Genomic DNA, 14,427 nt, shown 5'->3' on the forward strand with positions numbered 1-14,427 from the left:
CAGCCCCACATGTCAACTCTTTAACACACACAAATGGCACTGAAGGAAATAATCTAGAGAAGTGAGCACAGGACAATTAATCAACTGAAATATATCTGATATCAGTTTTCACTAGCAGGTGAACATCTGAAATGCCTCTATCTTCCTGGATGCCTTACTTACATGTGCTACTTTGTTTACTCAAAAGAGTAGGTTGCAAGGGTCCGTCTGTGTCAACGGGAAAGGCGCCAGAGCTTTCAAAGCTGTGTGTCATTGCAGCTCTCATCTGCTAAAGCACAATCAACTTCATTTCCTACATGTCCCTTCTTCTTTCACCACCATGTGTCTATGCTTTCTGTAGTTCTAGTCCACTGAAACTGATGTTCATATCTTAATGTTTAATGTATCCTGATATCATTGTTCACAAATATAAAGTTGGAGAGATAGTTATGACTCTTAGAAGACCTGAGCCCTCACCCTTCCAGTTGTGGTGGCAGAGGTTATTCTTTTGTTCTTTTGTTCAGATGCGTACATCTATCCATACACATGTGTAAATGTGTGTGTGTGTGTGTGTGTGTGTGTGTGTGTGTGTGGTACCTTCCACGTGTTAGTCACGTGGTCTGCCACTGAGCTCTACCTACCTTCAGTTTGTTTGTTTGCTCTTAGCAATAGGTTTTCTCAATATAATCCAGAAATCTCAATATAATCTCTCAGGCCTCCACCACCACACTTGGCTTAGTTTTATTTTGGGGTGGAGAACTGGCTTTTACAACAGGAGGCTGACAATGGCTACACAGTGAAATGTAGTTAATAGCTCTAATCTTCATATGTTAAAGTGGTTGAAATATAAATTTTGACACTACTTATATTTACCACCATTCTTTAAAAAACACAAATAATAAACAATAGCATGGAGAATCAGTTCCCTTGGTTTGGCCTATAATCTAGTCTTCTCCTTGCTGACATCTTAAATAATCATCACACAGCTAGTAAAAGCAGCAGGAACACATTGGCACTAATTATTAAGACTTTGACAAAATTTTCCAATTGTCCTACAAATGTCCTTTTCTCTGATGTAGGATCTAACCCAGGATCTATAATATGTATATTTAATTGCCTTGACTCCTTTATCTCCTTGGATTTGGAATGTTCTTGGACTATCATAAACATGACTTCAAAGACTCTTGGCCAGTTTCTCTGACATTTCCACCTGATCAAGTTTGGTCACTAGAGATTTACCCAGAGGAGAGAGTATCCTTCCCGTGGAGATCATGGCATGTGAATGTGAGAAGAGCATCTCCTCACAGGGCAATTCACTTAGGTCACTTGGCCGACGTGCTATCTTCTAGTTCCCTTTTATTTGCCTATTGTTGTAACCCCCCCCCCCATTAACTTTGTCATCCATCGATGATGCTCACCAGCCACACGTGCTGTTTCCTAAATGATGCTCAACTTTATTACCTCCACATGTCCACCATAAGGAAAGTTTCCCCTTGTCTCCATTCAAATTTAACTTCTAAAACTCACTGGTACTTAACCCCAAGACCTTTTCTAGTGCTAAAATTCTCAGATTTATATTACCCTACTTAGTAGAAAATAAAAATAAAAATTGAAGCCTGTGCCATTCAACAATAGTCAAAAGCATATGACTTGGCATAGGCAGAGGAATTATAGCAGTGCTTTCTTCCCCTTGTTCCACTTTTTAAAACTCAAATTCTTAACATTACCCCAAGCAATAAAAGTAGGGTTAAGAAGAAAATGTATTCAAGAACCATTGAGCCTAAAAAATGCACATTAAATATTTATGTTAAATATACCCTTAGAGAATTTGGTTTTAATGAACAGGAACTAAATCTCAAAAGCTACAGTGTTCTAAAGTCTTTCTTTTGCATGCCAGTCCCCTGGCAAAGTTAGCTGTGCTCTTAAAGCCTGAGCTATAGTCACAGACCTGATCCCAGCCCTCTACTCAAGAATGTCCTAGCCGAGCCCCTATCTAATCTAAGCTGCCATGGCTGACATCATAAATGGACAGATAACATCTTGTTACAGACTTCCAAGTTGACATAAAACTCAAGGAAATAAGGCATTTTTTCATTTAGATATTTATTTTCTGTTATCCACTGCTAAATATAAAACAATAACTATTTTATTATGGTCATGTTTGAGGTTTGAAAATTCAGAAAATTCAAAGAGAAGAAATTTAAATGGCGAATAAACATATGAAAATTGCTTATACATTTAGAACAAAGAGACCCAATTCAGTTGGTATCTATCAAGTTGGCAAATATTTAAATGTTAATCAATCAGCATTTCATGTTGTTGAGATATGTAAAAATGGATACTTGCGTTTTTACTCTGGTTTTGGTAGATTTTGAAATATACAACCTTAGGGAAAACTCATGATCCCCCTGCCTCCATCTCTTTCCTGCTAGGATTATCACTGTGTGACTTTTGGGACTCAATTTTATTTCTCAAGTTTCATTAGATGAAAAATTAGGCTACTGGTTCCAGAGCTTTCTCTTTGTTCTCTTCCTTCTCTTCCTCCTCTTCCTCCTCTTCTTAGTTCTCCATACCCCCATTATCCCCACCCTGCCTACCTTGCCATTCACCTCCTCCTTGTGTTCCAGAAACTGACACTGATCCCATGGCTTCAAGCATACCAGGAAAGCATGCTACTACTGAGACTCATCTCCAATCCTTCATTTTCTAATGGGCATTTTATAACTACAAATATTCCTTTACGCATTGCTTTACCTAAATCCATAATGTATTCTTATTATTGTTTTATTCAACTCAATGTATTTTCTAAGAGCTCATAATTTTTCTCAGTTATTGATAATTTAGCAATAAAGTGTTAATATTGCAGATTGTTGGCTTACATGATTTTCTTTGCTTGCTTTTTTAACATCATTATAAAGTGTGATCAGAAAGCATATTCTGTATTTCTAGTCTTTCTAAATTTATTGACACCCATTCAGCATCCTAACATATGGTCTGTCCTAGAGAATGTCTCACATGTATTTGAGAGGACTATATTTTCTTCTACTTGTAGATGAATATTTTGTGCATTTGTTAAACATTCTTTGTTTATACTTTTGTTCACATCTTCATCATACCCTTTGATCTTCAGCCTAGCATTTCAGTCCCAATGCACATAGGACTTTTGAGTGAGTCTCTAACTGTTCTCATCACCTTTCTACTACTATAACAAAATGCCTGAGATCATTATCTCATAGAGAAAAAAGTGCATATACATTGGCTCACATTGTCAGAGGGCCAGGTCTGTGATGAATTGCCCCCATATTATGGTATAGCAGGCAACAGAGAGGACTATCTTACATCACAAACTAGGAAAAAAAGAAAGGGCCCTCAGTGAATCTTGAAGATTCCACTACCTTCAAACAGCACTACCCTGTAAATGAAGCCTTTAACATATAGATATTCAGGTCCAAACTGTACATGAACTGTGATTGACAAATTAGCTCATTTCTTCCTGCAGTTCTGCCAGGTTTTGCTTTATCTTTTAGAGATTCTGTTAATAGGAGAATTACATATCATTTCTATAATTTCATGTCATTTGAGAGATTCTACTTCTATCATCATACAATGTTATTCCTTGTGTCTACCAATACATTTTGTATTAAAATCTACTTAGTTTGATACTTATAAAACTATATTTATTATTTTACTACTGCTTAGATGGTATATTTTAATGTTTTTTTAGCTTTTAACCTATCTGTGTATTGGATCATAAATGTGCTTCTAGTAACTAGCTTATGATGCATTTACAAGTGAAGGCTCAATACCCCAGTGCAAAGGAATGCTAAGGCAGGGAGATGGGAGGGAAGGGAGGGTGGAAGAGCATGCTCATAGAGGCAGGGGGAGGGGGATGGGATAAGGGGATTCCAGAGAGAAAACAGGGTAAGGGGATAAAATTTGAAATGTAAGTAAAGAAAATATTCAATTTTAAAAAGTTATATGTTTCTGTCATCAATTCTGTCAACTATAAGTTTTGAATGAAAATTTGAAACTTATTACTTAATACTGATAACATTTACATATGCAATTTTTCCAATTTCTCATCTACATATCTTTATATCCAGTTTTGTAGCACAATAAAATACTAGAAACAGGCTACATATGTAGTAAAAATAGTTTTGCTTTGGCCCGTGGACCTTCAGGTTCAAGGCCTTAAATCAGGTGGACTCATTGCTAATGCTCTCTCAATGGCAGTCTTAAGAGCCAATATCAGAGCAAGTGACTACACTGCAAGCCATGAGAGACAAATAAGGAACCAAAGATCCTTTCAGGAAACTGTGCAAATAATCTAAGGGCCCTCTGCCAATCCCTAATCCTAAAGTATCTACCACTTCCCAATAAAACCAACCTAGAAATCTTCGGAACACATTCATCCAAACCAATCTTCTATACCTTTATTTCTCAGTTCTTTCATAACTGCCTTTTTGTGTTAAATGTTATCCAGGGTACTGTCTTAAATATCATGATTATTTTATTGTAATAGACTATTATATAAAATTACAAAAGTAGTTGGTATTAAAAGAGAATTAAAAACAAAAAAAATTATATCTATTGTAACATCTTAAGGCACCATGCTTATTTCACGTATTTTGTTTTAATTGGTTCTTTGGAGATTAGAAATAATATATTAAATAATCTGTCTCAGATTTAAAGCCACAATGACCAGTATACAGTATTGTGGCTTTACCATAGCTATGTTCCCTTCCTCCATTTTTATGCTGTGTTTGTCATACAAATTTCACTGTTATACATTGTAAATGCCAGTAAACATACTTTTATAATTGTTGCTTTATAGACTCACCCTTTAAAAAAATAGAGAAAAAAGACTGTTACAAGCAAAAATTCATTTATAATCTCAGTGTTAGTCTCCTTTCCATTGGTGATCCTAAAGCCATGAGACAACAACAGCACACAGGAGCAAGTCACACAGTGGAGGAGAAGGCCAGATGTAAGAGACGGGCAGGAGAGAGGGAAAGGTGGACAACAGCCACTCCCACTGTCTTGCAGTGAGCTCATTTCTCCAACTAGGCTCCAAATACTGTCATTTTCACTACCTTCTACCAGTGTCACCAGACGGGGACCTTAAGACAGGAACATCTGGGAGACAGCCCTGCCCTCTCTACTTTCCCATGTGTTTGCCAGCACTGCACTGGTTCATGTCTTCCAGAGGATTCCCATAAATGTCTGAGACTTTCATTTTAGCTGAAGTTAGTAGTTCCTAGCGAGACACTGTTTCATGCCTTGTTTTTCTGGGACTGTATGTGCTCTCTTTATTTTTGGAGACTAGTTCTGTCAGATACGGGATTGTTAGTTAATGAATTTTCTTTATATAATGGCTCTCTTGTGTGCATTGGTTTGGGGAGGGGCTGTATTCTGCACTGGAAATAAACTCACTGCTACACTGCTGAGGTCACTCCCTGGGCCAAAAAAAAAAAAAAAAAAAAAAAGGCAGTTTTGAATCTTACTGAGCATCTAGCATACATTCTTGGCTCAGTGATTCTCACATTAGTACATGTATCATATGCAAATCTCTGACTTTATCCTATACTGATCTTGTGCTTCTTAGATAAGAATATTAATGTTATTCCTAAAATCATGGATGTTACCAGACACTGCTGGGTTCTGCCTACTTCTTCTTTAGAGACCAGAAATGTCTACTATGAGTAAATGGTATACTTGGTGGGTTTTTTACTCATTTTACATCATTTCTTATATATTGCTCAAAGAAGGTCATCTCAACAGGACTATATTTGTTTTTATTGATTATCTCCATCAACCTAAATGTGCTATTAAGGTCCTCTAAGGATATTTTTGATTTAATTATTATACACTCTACCCCATAATTTTTCTTTTATTTCTACCTATTCGTATTGTCCACTTAATGATCCATCACTGCCAAGCTTTGCTGTTACTCTATAGTCAAGATGTCCCTTTTAGCTGTTTGACTGTATGAAAATGGCCAATGTAAAGTCTTAGTCTACTGAGTCCTACACCTGGTCTTGCTCAGGGGGCTCCTATTTACCCTCTCCCTCTTCCCATGCATGGACCCTTTGTCCCTGCTTCTTTACATGCCTCATGACACTTTTACTGAAGACTGACATTTTAAGAAGTGCCATGTAGGAAATCTGAACGTGAGGCTCACAGCACTCCCTGTGTTGATGTTGATGTTCTGGATTTTACTGTTGCCCTGTTTGTTTATTCATTATTAGTTTATTTGATGTGTTTCTTAGACTAATTCTTCAAACTCTGTAACTTTTTGAGTGTTCTACTGAATCCACTGAATCTCTCCTTCTTTAGCCTGGTAATCAGTTAAAGATTGGACTAGCATTTCTTTAAAGATGGTGACTGGTAAGGTTTTCTTATCCTTTGTGGTCAATCTTTGACTTTGTCTTGAGGTACATCTTTGATACTCAGGCAGAAGTTTGCAGCCCTGTCTTGACTTTCATCTCCTATTTCTATAGAGTTCCAGTATCAATCAGCAGTGACTGTTTGAGATCTTGTTAGGTATTTTCTGGTTATGAGAATACTTCTCTAGTACATGTCGCCTTCTAAGTCTCTACAAATACTGTAACTAGTAAAATCCCTGTGCATACCCCACTCTTCTCGTTTTTATTTGAAGCTCTTGAACCAATTGCTCACTGGCCACAGTTAACATGGCTAAGCTAAGAAGCTGTGGTCCTAGAAAATTGCATTGGATGGCCTTCATCAAATGCCCCCAAAATAAAGCCTTCCTCAGAGAACAATGTCTGAGACACATAATAAACTTTAGCCCTATAAACTGGATTTTCTGAATGTCTTAAAATTATCTGGGAATGGTGTTTCTTGAATAACTCCAATCCTGGGTGCACCCTCCAGTGTTCATTAAGTTGCTATTTTACACAACTATTGTGATTGAAATAATTGGAAAGCTATCTGCTTTCAAAGAAACTGAAGAATCTGGAATCAGTGCACATATAGAGAAAGTTTCAAAAAACATAAGGTTTTTTGTTGTTGTTGTTGTTGTTGTTGTTGTTGGCAGAGTACTGTCCTGCTTGATTTGATGCTCCTTGGGAGGCTGTAAGCTTCCTGCTAATTTTCAAACTTATGAAATGGTCATTTGGCAATTTTCCAGTATTGTAGTTGCTTTTGTGAAAGTAAATTTTGGAGATCCTTGTCTCCTCATTTCTGAAGGTCTCCCTGACCCCAAACACAGCAGAACTTTTAACTATTAAACAAGAGAGGGAGAAAGAAGTGTCTAAGTATACATCGGCAATGAAGATGCTAAGCTCTTCATGGTGTCTCTCCTATTATAATGACTGCTACCCACAGAGAAACAAGACTGGAAGTACGCAATAGTTTGTGAGAGGCTGGTGAAAACCCATTTTATATAATAATACATCATCTGTGTGATGTATGTGATCAAAATCAACTGATTTATTTGAAAAAAAAATAATTTGCTCTTGAGATTGGGTTGCTATAGAGGGGAAAAAAGAAGATCATCCCTTATGCCTAATTCTACTGAAAAAGAAAAGGTGAGTTATTTTACTTTGTTTCTTTTTTTGTGCATTATGCTTGTAGTTCCCTGATACTTATGTTCCTTTTATAACATGACAGTTACTTAAGAAATATTTATGCTGTTCTGAAACCCTACTTAATCTAAAATTTCTCAAATAGGTCCTATTTAATTTTGAAAAACTTCCTTTAAAGCATTCACATCAAGTTTCCCTTTCTACATTTAAACTTCAAATACACTGAATAGTGAAACACATTTAATGGTTCCCCCACTGAAAATCTAATGAAAACCATGCACCCTTTCTCTGGTAAAAATGTACATGTGCGCATTGTTTTCTTAATTGTGAGGCATTCATCTAAGCTAATAGTTTAGAAGAAGTACTGAAAACAATTTATAAAGGCATGTGGAGGAACAGAGATGCAGAAATCTTGGGTTTTCACTACATATCTGTGTGTACACACACACACACACACACACACACACACACACATATGAGAAACAAAGAAAGTAGGAAAGAAGGAAGGAAGGAAGGAAGGAAGGAAAGAAGGAAGGAAGGAAGAAGGAAAGAAGGAAGGAAAGAAGGAAGGAAGGAAGAAAAGAAAGAAAGAAAGAAAGGAAGAAAGAAAGAAAGAAAGAAAGAAAGAAAGAAAGAAAGAAAGAAAGGAAGAAAGAAAGGTCAAGAATGGGCAACAACTTGTCCAATTCTGTTAGATGATAAAAGACAGGGCTATATACCAGAGTCCATCTTTTAGATCAAGCTTCTTTATTCGAGTTACCTGGGACCATAGAACAAATGGCAACACACACTAGATCCTTTATGCTCTTAGAGAAAGACAAGGTCTCCTCGACATGCTTCTTTCTCTGGTCTTGGCACTCACACTTGATTCTGGGCATCTTTAGAACAGGAAGACAGAGTAGAATCTGGCCTGGCACCCAGGAGGCTCTTGTCAGAGTTCAATGACCACACTGATCCCAACCCAAAAAGAGATACCAAAGGGTCACAAGGAAACCCTCAAGAGAGATTAAGTAATCAATCAGTCTGTAAGAGAGTACTTGGTCACAGCGCAGCCTGGGAGCAACTGGATTCCACAAAGTGTATAAACAGTTGTCTGAGAGAAGATGTTAGAGAATTCGGTATGAGTGTGAAGATGGAAAGAAATGAGTACCAGATAAGAAAAGTGAGGAAAGAGAGAAGACAGAGGTCAGAACTTGAATAGGAGATTTGAACTGCATCCTGATACAGTTCCTGCTTACATGTCCCTAGCATGGCAACCCAGTAACTAACCATCCTCCTCTCTGTTTGACTTTCCACAGCTCCCCTTTGCAGAAGGCCTGTATCACTTTTATCACAATGGCCTTGCAAAGGCCAAAAGAAGACGCAGCCTACACCACAAACGGCAGCTGGAGAGAGACCCCAGGGTGAGTTTTGGCCCGAAACCTGCATCTTTCTTGACTCCCACTGCCATACCAGAATTCACCCAGTAGGTGTAGAACCCAGGCAGGAGATGTTGAAATGCTAGGCTTTTGTATATTTTTATTGAAAAAATGGATCATTAGTAGACACTATAGACTCTGCTCCTAATTTGTGTGTAGGAAATAACCGTAGGCCACATGTAAATGGATGGAGGAGAAAACGCAGGTGCTTTGCTGAATTGTCTTGAACATCAGGATTTCAGATTACCTGGAAGCATGGTTTAGCCTGTGATGGATGGAAGGACACACAGTTGTTTACTGAGTTATTTATGAAAGATTTCACTGGCAACTTCATGCTCTGAAAAAGTTTCTGTGTTTCATATAAAGAACAGAAAAACCATGTAGACTAGTAGATGATGACCGGCTCTCTAGAGGCAGTGGGTATCTCAGTATCCATGAGCAGCAGCCACAGACCCCATTCATTCTTCTTCCTCTGTATTTCCTTCTACTGATGCTCCTTCCTCAGCTGTCTTCTTTCTTAGTTTTAATAATATTTTAATTAAAATATAATTATAATTATAAAATTTTCCCCTCCCTTTCCTTCCTTCAACTCATTCCCTACCCTTGAATCCTTTGCTCCTTCTCAAATTCATGACCTCTCTTCTTATTATTTTGTTCTAGATTTTATAAAACATTTAAATATATAAATACTTATATAAATACCCACTGAGGCATATATATATATATATATACCCACTTGGTATTGGATAGCCTACCATGGGTTCTTGGGATGATCAATTATCCCTACTTCAGTAGTTCTTAGCTGTCTGTAGTTCTTTACTTTAGCCCCATGAGATTTCCCCCTTCCATGTAACCATGTCCATCAGTATTGTCTTTGTTCAGGTCTTGCTTAGGCAACGGCACTGTTAAGGTTTCCTACATACATCTTCCGTGTCCTTTCTAGGAGACACTACTCTCACAGAAGTCTTCCTGGTCCCCTGGCTCTTACACTTGTTCTGCTCCCTTCTTTCTTAATGTTCCCCGAGTCTTGACTGAAGAGGCTGTATTGCAGATGTGTCCACTAGAGCAGGATACCCCAAGATCAGCTGTCCTTGGATTAAAAAAGTAATCAATCTCTGTAGTGGTTTCCATCTGCTACAGAGAGAGCCCAGCAGTGTTCTTAATGTTCATAATCTTCAAAACTACCTCCAATTCCTACCTCACTCTTAGATTTAGATGTCCAGCTAAAATTTGTTTTTCCTCCAACCAAATGTAAGATCTTAATCGTGAGGAGTTCCTCCCAAGTGTTCCTGTTCCTTCTCTTCAGAGAACAGTTAGCCCAGTGGTGAAATTCCAATTTCTCTTATCCAATGTCTAAGAGGCAAAGTAACACCAAGGTCAGGTACATGTCTCTTAAGATTCCTTCTTCTGACTCTTAAGGAAAACAGTGAGTGGGTAAGATGTTTGATTTAGGTATTTGTACAAGATCCCGTTTGAGTGAGTAAACCTGAAATTTATTCTTCTGAAACTGATGAACATTTCATCACTTTTAATTGGGGTTTAAATTAGAAAGTAAAGTCTTCTATACAAGTCACCAGGTGACAGGCCACAGGCAATTTTATTTTACTCTTTAGCATGCATCATCCTGTGTGGCCTGAGGAGAAATCTGATTCTGAGAAGGCATTTTATTATGTCTTTGCAGTAAAGACCAATTGTCTGATGCTGAGTCCACTATGAAACTCACCACCACTACCCAGTTGAAGAGCTGTCTTTCAAAACCTTGTCTTTGGCCATACTAACAAACTGTCCAGGGACACCCTTAGGTTACCTTTGAAGGGATCTTACTAATGTCATTTGTAAATCTAAAGTAGCTAACTAGGCAAAGACTATGGAAACACTATGACACTGGTTTTCTCTAAGGTCTACTGTGCTCTAGCTTACCTACGATGGCCGTTCATTTTTCTTTTACTTTGATGATATAGAAACCCTGTTCGTTTTATTCTTCAATAATTAAAAAAGGATTGCCCTCCTACATACTCAAAAACAGATAAAAGGAACGAGGCAAAAACACAGATATTTTTAAACCTTGGCTGAAAGCAATGGTATAAAAGACAACTGTTTGGATGAGGAGCCTTCTGTTGGGGTCATTATGCTGAGACTATTCCACTTGATCACTTATTTGAAATGACCCCTATCATGGTGGTTCTTGGTGCCATCTGATGTTTACAAAAGGAGAGTTGAAGAGATTGGTTGGTAATAAGGAAGGAGTCCATGTCTTGGTAATTCCACTCATCTGCCTTCTCTAAATGTTTCCCATTACTGCTAACAAGGGCATCTGTTCCTTTCATCGTGCATTTTAAGTATTCTAGTGGCCAACTGCCTGGACCTGATAGAAGTAAATATCTGCCCTTCCCATAATGACCACAGAAGTCACCATGGAACCTAGTAAGGTTAAATAACCTAAATAATGTCAATAGTAAACTTATTTTAGGAGAATAAATAGAGCATGAAGTTCCCATACATCTTCAACAAGAAATAAAAAATGTTTTTTTTTTTTTTTAAAAAAAGTCTGTTTACAACTACTTCATTCCAAAATGTTACATTCATTAATCTTTATTTCAGGCTGCAGTCTTCTCTGTGTGATATTCTTATGGTCATATAATGTTAGGCATCTTCAGAGATCAGACACTCTTCTTACCCAAAAATTATTAATGAACATTGCAAAAGTCGCTACGTGGAAATTCGTCCTGAGGCTTTATAAACTTTAAACAGAAATGCAAGCATGTGTAGTTTGGGCATGTGGCAGCTTTGAGATTTGTGTTGACGAGTTTGGTATCAGCTGACACAGGTAGTGTCATCTAGCTGTGTCAGCTCTTTTCTCCAGGTTCTTGCCCTGTTTGATTTTTTTTTCCTGACTTCTTTCAGTAATGAATGATTCTGTGGAAATACACCTTCCCCTTATGAGTTGTTTTGGTCATGGTATCTTTATCACAGCATTAGTAAACATAACTAAGACATGGTTACTAAGCATATACCTACAGATTGCAGAGTGAAAGAAAACAGCAGAGAAATAAAGGGGACAAGGTCTGGGCACCTGAGGAACAGTTGACATAGGTTCTCATCACTTGCACACAAGTCACAGTTGTATTTCATGAGCCAGAATTTAAGAGTAAGTTGTTTCTTCTCTGAAAATGTCTTCTAAGCCATAACATTTCAAACTATGGGTCACAACCCACATGGGGTTGTATAAATAAATATGGGAAGTATAAAATAATTGGCAACAGAAAGGTTTCTGACCATATAACAACCAAAACTTGATTCAAAATCAAATGAAAATGAGCCCAAGGTATTTCTGACAGTATATGCCCATGCATTGCATGTTATGAATTGTGGTGATTTATTATACAATTTTCTTCTTATATAGAAATATAATGGATTAGTGGTGAAAAACAAAGACTTTTAATGTTTTCTTACCAGCATTCCTCAGCATGTATCTACTTAGTATACAACTAGATTGCATTGTATTATAATATTTGACTTTAAAAATTGCTGTTTGAGCCGATGACTTGAGTTTTAAAAAATAGCATTGAATTAATTTTGGTTGTAGCAGAATTTCCAATGATTTCTATAATAGCCCTAAACGCTATTTTATACTATGTGCTTATACAAAAAGGCCAATTGTAAAATAAAAGCATCCATCAACTCTGAGAAATATTAAAAGTGCTTAATGAAATATTTAGCCAAAATTTAATACTTTAATCAGAAACACATATATCTACCTAGGGATGCAAATATCTATTTCAGTGCAAATTTGCTCTTCATCTTTTACTAAATGCTAAAATTATAAGCATACCAAAAACCTATCTTAAAATAAATGTCATTATGTTTTATTATCACTAAGTATTTGTTCTGTATAGCTATTTTATAGACCTTGATACTCAGACTCATGTAAAAGAATTATTAATCCAAAACTGTTATGAGTTGAAAAGGTTAAAGAGTTCAATAGCATACCACCCAACCTCAACTATGCATGTCACCTTGGTATCATCCCTCCTGGTACCTTTACTTACTTACTGTCTGTGGCTTGTGAAAGATAACATGAAGCCCAAGGAACTGAGTAGACCCAAAAGATGGGCTGAGCTACTTACTACAGTCCCTTGAAGTACATTCACCTAGGCAGCCTTTTGGTCTAAGAAACCAGGATTCAATAGCAACACAGTACAAGATGCATAATAGAAAGACACACACCTGATAAAGAGAAAGATGGATGACTCAGGAAGGTTTCGGTTAGGCATTAGGATAGAAACTTCAACAATGTCCATTTTATGTACTGTTTGGTGAAAGCTAGAAATGCTTGAGAGTGGCTGTGAAGTGTCACCTTTAATGCACCCATCAATACGCAGACATGTGTGTTATTTCAAAAGTATTATCTTTTCCAGTTTGTTCTCTGTCAAAATATTGGCATACTATTGAATACCAATCATCACTTAAGGTTGTGTGCTGTTTATTCCTGCAATGTCTTTATGTAGTGTATATCTGAATACACAGCAGACTCTCGGTGAGTGATGACTGAATGAACCATTATCAAGCCTCAGGTTTGAATCATGAAATAGCATCATTCTTCTCCACATTGTTTTTTGTCATTATTCCAAAACATATAACTAGAAGAAAGAAATATGGTCCTCTGTCTAGTGTACCTCTTAATGGATTCATAATCACAGGTAAAGGAAGACAGTTGCTATTTCATTCCTGCCAAGCTTATCCATTAACACTCACATGATGCCTTATTATTCATTTTTTAAAATATTATATAGTTTCTTTCTAAGCACACTGACACTCATGACACAGCCATGGACATATATACATATACACATACAAATACATACACACACGAACACACACACACACACACATAAAGTTCAGGGTTTTAAGATATGATAAATCAAAATCTGAGGTTAAACACCAAAATAAAAATACATTTTCAAAATGAGGCTCAAGACAAATAAATGTCCTCTGCCCAGACCTCTCTGAGATTTGTCTGACTTGTTCAGAGCCATGTCAGCAAATCTCAAAGTCAAACCCAAATGTGGTCCACAGTCAATATATCAAAGTCCCATAAATTGTGCAAGAATTGAAAAGCTGCTGGAGAAAAGATTTATTTAAGATAATGCTTGTTTCACAGCTTTCTTATATATAATTTGTACATCTGAAATAGATTTTTAAAATAAAATATAGTTGAAATGCAAGGAGAACTCACACTACTTTGTGAAAAATTGTCTACTTTATAGACACTTGTCAAATGGAAGTCAAGTGATTTAATAGAGAAATAATCCATGCTTTATTTATTAAAGGAAGTTCTATTGGCTCAGGACTACAATGTGCATTTTTTCTAAGCAATCTACTTGATTATACAATTTTTCTATTTTATAAAAGATGCTAGAAATGAGTCATGTGATCTGCTTATAACAATCTAAGATAATGAATAGACCAGACTTTCTTCGTTC

At 36.8% G+C, this 14,427-nt stretch overlaps 1 protein-coding gene across 2 annotated transcripts in view; it reads left to right on the forward strand.

The window, feature by feature from the left end:
- PCSK2 (proprotein convertase subtilisin/kexin type 2) overlaps positions 1–14,427 on the forward strand; it is a gene marked incomplete at both ends in the record, with an annotated part of 224,750 nt that overhangs the window by 18,503 nt on the left and 191,820 nt on the right. Inside the window, one exon of one of the 2 annotated variants that reach the window (XM_080931075.1) lies at positions 8,825–8,929. The exons of the other annotated variant lie outside the window; for it this stretch is intronic. Coding sequence (XP_080787201.1) covers positions 8,825–8,929 — 105 coding nt within the window. The remainder of the gene's footprint in view (positions 1–8,824; positions 8,930–14,427) is intronic. 2 annotated transcript variants of the gene reach the window in all.

The sequence above is a fragment of the Micromys minutus genome (assembly GCF_963924665.1).
Source record: "Micromys minutus genome assembly, chromosome: 17".
NCBI classification, from domain to species: domain Eukaryota; kingdom Metazoa; phylum Chordata; class Mammalia; order Rodentia; family Muridae; genus Micromys; species Micromys minutus.